The 12,089-nt window shown below is 44.2% G+C and overlaps 1 protein-coding gene across 5 annotated transcripts in view; it reads left to right on the plus strand.

The window, feature by feature from the left end:
• Positions 1-12,089, plus strand: part of LOC121269822 (protein unc-13 homolog C-like) — a 599,906-nt gene that overhangs the window by 529,730 nt on the left and 58,087 nt on the right. For all 5 annotated transcript variants that reach the window (XM_041174809.1, XM_041174810.1, XM_041174811.1 and 2 more), the window contains one exon: positions 3,685-3,765. In XM_041174809.1, coding sequence (XP_041030743.1) covers positions 3,685-3,765 — 81 coding nt within the window. The remainder of the gene's footprint in view (positions 1-3,684; positions 3,766-12,089) is intronic.

A 12,089-nucleotide genomic window follows, 5' to 3' on the forward strand; every position in this document is an offset into this window, starting at 1 on the left:
GAATTTTATAGTCCACATTCAACAGTGAAATGGGTCGCCAATTTCTAATTTCCTCCCTTTCCCCTGTGTGCTTGTAGATGAGGGTGATAATGCCTTTCCTCATGGATTCTGACATACTGCCGGCCAGGAGCATACTCTCGTACACTTCTAGCAGGTCAGGGCCGATCCAGTCCCACAGAGCCAAATACAACTCTGCCGGCAAGCCGTCGCTTCCGGGAGTTTTACTCTTCTCGAAAGACTCAAGGGCCTCAGTCAGTTCGTCAGGAGTTAGCGCTTTGTCCAGACTCTCCCGTATACTGTCGTCTAAGACCTCCGTGATAGAGGACAGGAAGGACTGGGAGGCCGTGCTGTCTGTGGGCTTCACGTCATATAATCTGGCATAGAAGGATTTGCTGATCCTCAAAATGTCTGACTGCGATGACTTTACTGAGCCATCTTCTTCCTTCAGGCTGCTGATCACAGAGCTCTCTGTGTGTACCTTTTGGAAGAAGAAACGTGAGCACGTCTCATCCTGCTCCATGGAGCGGACTCTGGAATGGAAGATGATCTTGGAGGCCTCCAAGGCAAAGAGCGAGGCTTGCTGGCTCTTCACCTCTTGGAGTTCCCCCTTGACATCGACCCCCATTGACTGCACCGGAGCAGATTCTGCATGTTCTTCTGGAGTCGAGACATTTCCCTCTGTTCCTTTCTAGCTTTCTGGACGCCATTGAGGATGAAAAACCTCGATGTTTCCCTTGATCGCTTCCCACCAGTGTGTCAGGGACTCAAAGAGGGGTTTCATGGTTCTCCAACCTTTGTAATCCCTCTTGAGCTCCTCAATGTTCTCTGGGGTCAGCAGTTGCACGTTTAGCTTCCATGCCCCCCTGCCAACCCTCTGGTCTTCCTTTAAGTGGCAGCAGCCAGTAGGAGGCAGTGGTCAGAGAAGAACACCGGCTTGACGTTGGTGAATCTGACTGCGAATGCACGGGACACAAACAGGAAATCTATCCTGGAACAGACGGACCCGTCAGGCCGCGACCAGGTGTATCTACGCTGCGCTCTGTTTGCAGGGTTGCTGAAGACGTCGTGCAGCTTGGCATCCTTTACTGTTTCCATCAGGGATCTGGATGTAGCGTCCAATCTGTTGTCGGCCCTGCCGGATCGTCCAGCCTCATCGATGAAGCAGTTGAAGTCACCGCCCAGAATGACCGGCCTGGAGGTTGCCAGCAGCAGTGGGAGCTGCTGAAAAACCTCCAGCCGCTCAATCCCTTGTGACAGGGCGTACACATTAATTAACCGGAGTGGTGCATTCTTGTACATTACGTCTGCTACGAGGAGGCGCCCGCCCACCATCTCCTTAACCTGGGAGACGGTGAAGCTGCCTCCTCGCAGCAGAATACCCAGGCCGGAGGAACGAGAGTGGTTTCCTCCCGACCAGATCGATGGCCCATGGGACCACCACCGTGACCATTGCCTGTAGGAGCTGAGGTGCAGTATCGCACACTCCTGCAGAAACAACAGGTCAGCATTAACCTTGGCAAGGTAGTCCAAGGTCGCAACACATCGCATAGTAGATTTAATGCTACGCACATTTATGGATACAATCTTTACACCCATTTTAAAGCAGTTAGTCGCTTACCAAACCTGTTGTCTCTGAGAGTTCCAGACCTTTGGTCTGCTCCTTCATGCCCATTGTGTGCTCAAATTGCTTCACTTTGGATGGGCTGAGGAAAGCGTCCTGAACCTCCCCATTGGAGATGTTCTGCTCGGGTGGCATCTGGGGTCCGTGCAGAGAGCGGGCTTTGAAATGTTCTCTGTTGGAGAAGCTTCTCCAATCCTCTCCCCCTCTGGGGCGTTGCTGCTCCCGGCTTCGCGGAGCTGGGGTGCGCTGAGCGCCTCACTGTTCCCAGATTCCTGGGGTTGTGGTGCACTGGCCTCTTCGGGTTGTGGGCAAAGTTGGGGTGCGCTGGTCTCCTCATTGTCTCCAATGTTCTGGACCTTGGGTGTCTCATCCCCCAACTCCCTAGCGTTTTGCCGCTTCTTCTGTTGGCGCCGCCCTGGCACTTCTTCGTCCGAAGAGCTGCTGCTCTTGTTATCCGTGTCGGATAGGAGACGCCTCTTTACTCTTGTCTGGGAAATGGCTTGGTTTCTTTTTAGCCCCTTCTTCCTTTTGGCTCTCTTCACCAGCTGCCACTCCCCCTGCTGCTTTCCCACTGCTGCCTCCTCCTCCTCCGTTGATTTGCTCTCCTGAGGAGTGGGAGGTTCAGGGGGCAGTGCTGTTGATTGGCTGTCTGTTCCCCCAATCTTTTCCTCCACCTTGTCTCTGTCTGTGTCCTCCTTTGTCCCGTTGTTCTCCCTGGGGGCCTTGGTGGTTGGAGTGACATGAGGCATTTTTTCTGCTTCCCCCTCGTTGGCTTTGGCTGCCTGTGCATAAGTACGGCAACGTTTGGGGCAGATCTTGTAGAGGTGACTTGCCTCGCCACACAGGTTGCAGCACTTAGCCTGTTTACAATCTTTTGTCTGGTGCCCTTCATTTTTGCAGTTCTTGCAGAGGACAGCACTGCAGTTGGCCGCCACATGACCAGACTTGCCGCATGAGCGACAAAGTTTGGGTTGCCCACGTAGACAAGGTAGCCACGGCTTCCCCCGATAGCGAATCTGGAAGGGGGGTGGAAAACGGCTCCCTTACCATCGGTCTTGAGCGTTACCTTAACTTGGCGTTTACATGTCCAGATCCCCAAATTATCTTTAACCTCAGTGCAGCTCCCAACCTTATCGAAGTACCTGGTAAGGAAGGTGAGCACGTCAGCGACAGGTACGAAGGGGTTGTACAGATGCACCGTCGCAACCCGTTCTCGTTGCAACAGCAGAGCAAAAAGCGGCTCCGCCGTCATGATCTTCATTTCTGGCAGGTCTTTCTTTTCCTCAAACACCTTCAGGAGTTTGACGCAAGCTGCCACTTGCTTGAAGGTCACATCAAGGAAACCAGTGCTGGGGAAATCCTGTAGGCAGTAGATCTCCGCAGCCTCGAAACCACACAGCTTGAATAGGATCCTCTTGGTGAAGAAGGTCCTATCCATTCCTGTTCCTTGCTCGCTGCCCTTCACCATGACTCGGATGGTGTTAGATACCCCATGGTAAGGGTTTTGATTGGTTATAGCCATTGCTCTTTTCCTGGCAGAAACGCAATGAAGGTCTCTCCCCTGCCAGGTAAGTCTGAGGGCTAAATAATACAGGGAAACTCAAACTTGTGTGTTATGCATGTCCTGTTACAGGGCTGTAGTTTAAAAAATCAATATATAGTTAAAGCAACTACATTTTAATTCAGGTTAGCACATATTAAATGACTCCATCCTTTATCAAATGCTGTTGCCATAACAGCCAGTACAAATGTGTGTTTTTGTATTAATTTGCCAAATATATATCAGCTTTCACAAAAAAATGTTGCTATTAGTAAAATATGTAAACTGATTATCAAGTGTTGCTTTGTTCAGTCAGAGAATCCTGATCGTTGCTGTAAAGGTTACATAAGACCATAGTTTTGTTACCTGTAGCCAGTAAAATGAATACTTTGTTATGATTAGTTATGCTTCTCATGCTTCTGACAAACGGCTCTCCTGGAGTAATTTCCGTGTTAGGTTATTTTGAAATGTTCATTAATTTCAGTAAACTGAAAATGTTTTCTTTAATATCCATTTCAAATAGGATCATGTAATTCGGGAAGAGGTTAAAAGTCTCAGTCCACGTCAATGCGCTATAATGGAAGTAGTGTTGGCTACAATAAAGGTAATTTTATATTTTTTAGATTCTGAATGGGCACAGTTGCACTTCACACTGATGCTTTTCTATTCAATTTTGACAGCAATGAAAAGGGGTCCTGTAAAAGAAAGACAAAAGTATTTTTCTCACCCACAATGGATTCATCCACAGTCTCCAAATGAAACTCATCATACACTGACATTCCGCAAGCTGTCAATAGACACGGTGGTCTTGTGCTGTGGTGTAGAAAAAGCAAAAGCAAATTTACTGCTCGTTTTATACCCTGTCCAATTTTTGTTTCCATCACCCATTTCGTGTTACCGCAAAGTCCAATTTCACCCCCTATAAAATTCTTCAGTTTAATTATAGGTGGCCCATACATGGGTTGGAGTACAGTGTTCATTCGATTATTACTTCATGAAGAAGCTGTACAACATTGTACTGCAGTTATCTAACATTCAATATGATTTTAGCTAAAATTCTCAATATACAACTAGGCAGGGTTTTTAAAAATTTCTCCTTGCAGTAATTTCTGAAAAATCATTTCTCTTATTAACTCTTCAAATTATTAGACCTCTGCTCCCATCCTCAAGTTTATGGATGATTTTGACCAGATGACAGCACTTACCATTTATTTAATGCAAATGTAAATGTTCCCATAAATCTTCTGAAATATATATTATGAAACTGCATTATTCTTGTGAGCTATTATTCTTCTTTAGCTTAAAGGAGTTCTGGCTTAGGACATTTTAAACTAGAATTCAATGCTTGTTGGTAAGTGGAAAAACTGGAAGTAACAACATACTGAGAATGTGGGATACCAGCTGTCCTAGGCTTCAGGTTGCTTGCTGTGATGAATAGTTTGTTGTAAAAATCCTGACTTTAATCAGAAACACTAAAACATAGAGAAATCAACCTCTCATACTGATCCACAGCTGTCCCTCATAGGAATATCCAACAGAATCATTTCCACTTTCCGGTAAGAAAATAAATTTAATAGGTATTAAATAATCTACATAATTACAGCATAAAACACCATCCACCTTCCTCAATTTCCACCAAAATACTTGCAAGACAGAGCATTGCACTTGCTACTGCCTCATTACAGAGCCTATTAACATTAATCTGCTCCCGTTACTCATAAGTCAATATCGCAGTCCATGAAAGATTAGTTTCACCTTATGTTATTTGCTTGGTACTTGTCTTGATTCCTCTCCTGTGCCATACATTGAAGGCCAAAATTTGGGGATTTGTGATTATCCACCAATTTTCAATAGCCATCAAAATCTGAGGGATTACCTGTATTCTGTTAGCAGATCAATTTATGGCAGCAGGGCACCAGAGGTGACTAAGTTGGAGACATTCCAAGGAGTTTGCTGAAGTTGATATATGAGGTGATACTTCATGAAGCATAAGTTTTCATCCAGCTAGAGCTCATGATGAATGTGAAATGATTGTAAATGCAACAGTTAATCAAGTTCATTGTAGCCTAATTTGAGAGAGTAGCAGGAATAAAAGTTGAACGCAGTTTTCCTTACCAGCTGCTATTCTGTTATAAGTTGTCTATGTAGTTCTGCCATAGGTCTCTTCTAAGGCATCAGTTGCCTGAGTAAGCACTCCGAGCCTCTTGGTTTAGAAGGAATTGACTCTAATCTATTTATACTTGTGTAAAAGCATAGCCAGTGGGTGTAACATGAGTACCTGAATCAGGTATTCACGGGGAGAATTTTCTCCAAGTCGGGCGGCTCAGTTGGGAGCGGTGTGGGGCGAGGAACCAATCGCCACTTGCAATCGGCCGTGCGCCGCCATTTTGTGTGGGCGGGCCAATTAAGGCCCACCGAGTGTGACATGCACCCAGAATCGCTCAGTGCTACCTGTGTGGGAGGAGGGAGAGTCGGGGCCTGCGCTCTTTCAGGTGCAAATCTTCCTGAAGCACAGAGCTGCCTTAGGGAGATTAATTTAATAATAAAACATTGGAAAAAAGAAAAAACATAATTACTCAGACATGTCCCCTCATGGTATTGTCACATGAGCTGGGACATGTTTGTGAATTTTACTTAATTAATAAGCACTTCATAAAACCTCATCCCGCCCATGGATGAGGTTTCATGAAAAATGCAAAGGTTGCCTGGGCTCTTCGCCTGCCCGCCAGCCTTAAGGTTGGATGGGCGGCCCTGACAATCACTTTAATTAGTTAATTAATGGCCTTAACAGGCCTTTGAGAGTTTGGCGGGTGTGCGCCCGCTGAATTGAAGATCGGAATGACGTGAGGTGACAGAACGCACACCCGATGTCACCGTGTGTCAGGGGGAGCACGCCCCTGTATGGAGGATTCTGTCCCATGTGTTTCTTCAGCCTCTCTAAAAATGGATTGAGAAAGTACCTGATGAGGTACATAAGAATCAGTAAAGTTGCTTTATTTCACGGTAACGTGAACATACAGATCAGCTGTTGTTACTATACTCTCTATTTTAATTCGGAAGCTTGATCATCTCCTAATAAAACAAAATAAAGAATACACTTCGGTTTTGCTTTGTTTAAGCAAGATGGTTTCCAACTATCCTGTAGCAGAAACCATCAGAGAGATCCTTTGAACAAACCCAACTGCCCTCACAATTATTTTGAGGCTGGCAGGAAGAGTTTTGCAACATGTCCCATTTTCTGTCTTTTTGGCCTGAGTTTTACCAAGGGCTTCAGGATGAAAAGCAGGCCCCTAGCCTGGAATTGCTGGCAGTGGGACTGCTTCGGTAATTTTACCACAGGCTGACTCTTGATTGGCCGCTTGAGGGTCCAAAGTCCAAGTAAGGATGGCAGGCAGTTTCCTGATGCTGCCAGTCCATTCAGAGGACTGGCAGCTCTGAAACCTTGGCAGTGCCATTGAGAGGGGACATCACCGCTGAGGTACACAGGAGCGCTCCGGAACTGGGGCCAGGTCAGTAAAAAAAAAATGTTTAATTCATTGAGCTGAGGGTCAGAGGGGAAACCCCTCCAGTGGAGCTCATTGGGGTTCACGGGAGCTGCCTTCTCTGCCCGTGGCCCTCACTTTGTGCCATTGAGCCTTTGGTCCTTCATGTTGCCACTGGGAGGCCACCTCCATTCACCTGGGGACATCTCCCCTCACAGTAGGAGGTAGCGCCCCCCCCCCCCCCAATTAAAATGTTGACAGCGCCATAAGATTCCCCAAGTTTTACCTTTAATTATGCTAATGGTGGCCCGCCTTGCCGGCACAAGCAGCCTCTTCAGACCCAGGGGTGGGGCCATGTCAGGGAGCCAACGCGATGTGGCTCCTCGTGATTTTGCCACCCCTTCCCTGCCCAACCCCCAGAGACTGGTAAAATCCTGGCCTTTATTTCTTGTTGCCAAGCTCACGGAGATCAAAGGATTTATCAAAACAGTAAGCGTGGTGAGGCGTTTTTCAGTTGCCTATACAAGTCAATGAATTATAAAAGCAAAATACTGCGGATGCTGGAAATCTGAAACAAAAACAAAAAATAGCTGGAAAAACTCAGCAGGTCTGACAGCACCTGCGGAGAGGAAACCAGTTAACGTTTCAAGTCCGTATGACATACTGATGAAGAGTCGTACGGACTCGAAACGTTAACTGTGTGCCTCTCCACAGATGCTGTCAGACCTGCTGAGTTTTTCCAGCTATTTTTGTTTTTGTTTCAAGTCAATGTATTGTTTATTGTTTAGGCTCAACCCTCTTTCATTTTAAAGTTGTGAGAATACTCTTCCTAAAAATGCAATATTGAAAGTATTTTTTTCTTTTCAGTGGAAAATTATCATTAATTCCTTAAATTTGGCAGTAGGCTAATAGGAGAATTTACTTATCCCCCTCTCTCATTTGCAATTGGCTGTTGCTGATGCCCTAACTATTGACATGTGAACTTAAGGACCTGGATCTTCCTGTCAGCGCTGAAGCTGTGGCTTCCACTGCTGACTGCAGTTTAAATTGCCATTTGACCTTGTTGGTCAGCTACAGTGGGAACTTTCTATCCCGGCTGCAGTGTGGATCTATTGTCAAGGTGAGCTGGGAGGCCGAACGGCACAGCATAGTTGCAACAAAACCAAGCCAACTTTGTCGCCATGAACTGAAGGAACGGCCCTTGAGGTCTGCCTCCAGTTCAGTGTTTTTCAGCGTTTTCAATGTAAATTCAAATGTATCCTTCATTCTGGATCCGCCCCCCCCACCCCCCCCCAACCCCTTGCCCACTCAACTCTCCCCTACCCAGTGCCACACACTCCCTCCTGTCACCATCACCGCCTCCTCCCCACCACCCCCTCCAAGCCCACCACACCTCCAACCTTTCCATTATGGCCCTCAATATGAATGTCCCAGCATTCATCGTTATTGGGACCAGTAGATCTGGGACAAACAGATTGCACTTTTGGTTAGATATTGTTTTAATGGTATTGGCTACAGCATGTATCTGTTAAGAAAACCTTCTGTATGTCAACAGCAAGTCTTTAGAAACTACTTGTAACATTCTACATATACACAGTAAAGGGTATAGGTAAGGAGCTATCTCCATGTCTTAAGTATTAACACATCTCTGCTCAACATCCCTGTTCTGTTGAAGGGTCATGAGGACTTGAAACGTCAACTTTGTTCTTCTCCACCGATGCTGCCAGACCTGCTGAGTTTTTCCAGGTATTTCTGTTTTTGTTCTGCTCAACACCACACTGACCTCAGCTCTGGGTCATGTGCCTTCCTACATCACTGTGTGGTCAGTAGTGTACTCAGTCCCACATTAACCCAGTATATACCAGACCCCTATACTACAGATGTAGAAGATAAACTAGCTCCTTAGCAGAGCAAGAATGAATAATAAACCAAGTAGCCAAGGAACGGAACAGAATATAACTACTTTTATAGCGGAAAAGCTGACATCCATCCCTCAATTTGCAATTAAACAACTATAATAATTAAGTCACACATGGGACATTAACAATTTTAGCTGTATACTTAATAGGTAGCAGAAACTAAAACAAAATAAAAATTAGTAAATTGCATTGAATTTGTACATTTCTGCTGGAGTAATCTTTAAACCCTAGCAAGTGTTGCGATATGATAACTTATGGAAGTTAAAGGAGGTAAAATTGTGATTGATGCATTTCTTATGTTCTTTTCTCCATTCACTGGCTCAATTTATTATATTACAAGAAGCTAATGGTTAGTTAAAAATCACAAGTTCAAGGTTATTCATCATTCAGGTTTAACTGCTGCACTCTCTGTTAATTCATCAAACCAGAGTATTCGAGCAATATTCTATTCAAGTGGAAATGTTTTCCCACTTGTCACATTGGCCTAGTTTTCCCTTCTCCAAACTGTCTGTTTCTGAGTGGTATTGAGGTAGACTGGGAAGGGAGATCAGCTTGGGAGTCGGATTTCCTCCTGGAAGTGATGGCTGGCTGTGAATATGTTTGCCCATGTTTGGGTGGGTTTATCAGTATTTCCGTGTAAATAAAACATTTTTCTTCTTTTGAATGTTGAGTAGCCCTAGGAATGCTGTAATACTTCGATGCCCCTTACTTCTAAGGGGGGGCTGAAGGGGGCAAGGGCATTCAATTTTATGTGACTCTTAAGATGAGTGTACACAAGGGTGAACAGGGTGACAACTTGCACTGGACTCGCATGGGCAACTTTAAAACCCGCCATTCTCAGTTGCCCCAAGTGCCTGAATACGGCACCAGTCACCTGCCCGCCCGTGGATGAGGTTTCATGCTTTTTCTAATTCCTGCCGGGACTCCTGGCCTGCCCACCAACCTTACGGTCGGATAGGCAGGTCCATGAATTAGCTAAATGACTTTGTCAATGGTCTCATTTAGCTGCGCCCCCGCCTACTGGAAATTTTAAATGGGGTGCGGTGATATCGGGAGTTCCGCCCGACGTCACTGTGCATCATTTTACATGTCGGTGAGTGGGCCCCTCCCCCTTGCTCGCCGACAGGAAAGTCCTGCCCATAAGCATATATATGTGTGTACACTATATGTCTGTGAATATGTAAACTATGATATATACATGTACACCCTCTATAATCTATATACATGTACACACTCATTCTGTTCTTCACCGCCTGTCCATCTAGAATGTAAAATCTATGACTCCACCAGAAAATTTTGTCAAGAACCAACCCAAAAATATTTAAATTAGCTGACTCAAGAAAACCCGTGTGGATGACCATTGGGAGCCAAAGGTGGGGTCTAAGCAGTCACTCACCGTAGTTCTACTGAGATTGCTGCCAATGAGGAAAATCTCAAATAAATATGTTCAGGGTCTTTTTTTTGTACCAAACTCTGTCACTCTTCCTGTTAGTAATTGTTTCATGTCAAATTTTAGCTGAAGGTTGTGAATAAAACAATGATGAGGTGTTGGAAAATCAAAGAGGTATATTCCCATGTGTAAACCAGTGCAAAAAACTTTCTGCCATCATAATTAAATTCCTGGTTAAATAAGACAGACTCTTTCCCATAGGTTCTAGCTATGGCTATAATTCCTTGTTCTTTTGTCAGGATTTATGTATTTGAGTTTACACATTGTCTTACAGGTTGTAAGGCAAGGAAAAGAGGGATTATTATCGCTGCATGACATGCTAAAAAGATTAGCGTAAAGTAAAAGTTTGTAGAAATACAGTCTTGTAATCCCAATGAGAGCATTCTATTCATACATTTGTTGCAGGATTTTCCTGCTTATATCTGATCAAAGGAAAACCTAGATAAGCATATTTGAGACTTGGATAGTAATCATAACTCCTAGAACACCACTTATATATGGGAGATAAACTCCATTGTATAAGATAACATGTTGAAAAGCAAGTTCCAGTATATGTTTGATATAATTAACTTGAAAACTACAATAGGTAACAAAAAAAGATGATCGAACACTGCACTTTATATAGACCTTCTCTGGTAAGTGTATTGTGTCGTCAACAAAACAAGATACATTATACATTGTATAGCAACATCTTATATTTATATAGTGTCTTTAACATGGAGAAACGTCACAAGACGCTTCATGAGTAGGTGTAAAAAAATGAATGTCAATCCATGAGGAAATATATTGAAAAGGGCAACAAAAGTTTAGTCATATGTATGGATTTTGAAAAGTTTGTCAAAGTTCCACAGGGTGAGGCAGCTAAGAAAGGAGGGGTTCGGGCGCAGAGTGCCAAATAGTAGGGTGACGGTGGCTTAAGGCATGGTCACCTATTGTGAAGCGAAGGGAGAGATGGGAAACACAGAAGCCAGAAGCAGAATAATGGAGTATTCAGGACAGCATGTAGAGTTGGATATGATTTCAGAGAGAGACTAGGGCAAAGCTTTGGAGTAGTTTATATATAATTTACTGCATCAATGAAGATCAACAATGATATGGTGATAGTTGAACAAATCTTGTGCAGTGCGGGATCATGCAACAGAGTTTTGAGTAAGTTAGGGTTTATGGAGGAGGGGGGATACGCCAACAAAGTAAACATTGGAGCCATCAAGCCAGGAGGAACAAAGGGATGTAAAAGGTTGCAGGATTGAGTGAGGCTCAGGTAGTGGTGGAGTTGACAATATTGGGGAAGTGTATGGATGGTTAAAGCTCAGCTAAGGGGTATCAAGAATTTAAGCAGTTTGTTTCAGAGCCAAGAAGTTCATGGCAAAGGCCAAAGTCAATTCTGTAGCATAAAATGAGTAGTGTCAGTACCATTGAAGTTGATGGAACCAGGTATTTGGCAGGGAGTACAATAGATGGTAAATATGATTGTGCCATTTTGCACAACCACCCATGATAAATTTCTACCTCAGTGGCTTTGATCTTCCCAATGTTAAGCTGGAGGAACTTGTGACTCAGCCAAAATTTTGGGTTGATCAAGAAGTCTGTTGGTACAGATATAGTTGAAGCTGTACCAGCAATCTATATATTGTGCAGTGTTCATTAGGGTGTAACTTGAAGACAAACAAGATAAATAGTCGTTTGATAGTACAGAACTTGCTGAAAATGAAAGTTTTTGGCGAAGCTTTCCATCTTGCACTCATCAGGACAGCTGATGTCAGGGGAAACAACATATTTATGCTGTATGAGAAGAGAGTGTTGATTGGTTGGCAAGTGGACGCTAATTAGTAGAGGCGTTGCCATGGAGAATGCACTAGTGGATGGCAGCTGTCGATTGGAACATTAATCTGTTGATATGAAAACAATTTATTTTCTGAATGAGAGATTTGTGTGTCTTGGAAATAAATATTGATCATAGGCGTAATTCAATTCCAATTTTTTTCGCTAAAGGAATACCATAATATGTTGATCCATATGGCTCAAGAGACAACATGGTTTTCTTAAAAGAAAAATTAGAAAGCATTTGTCCGATGGG

The sequence above is a fragment of the Carcharodon carcharias genome, chromosome 26 (assembly GCF_017639515.1).
Source record: "Carcharodon carcharias isolate sCarCar2 chromosome 26, sCarCar2.pri, whole genome shotgun sequence".
Lineage (NCBI taxonomy): Eukaryota > Metazoa > Chordata > Chondrichthyes > Lamniformes > Lamnidae > Carcharodon > Carcharodon carcharias.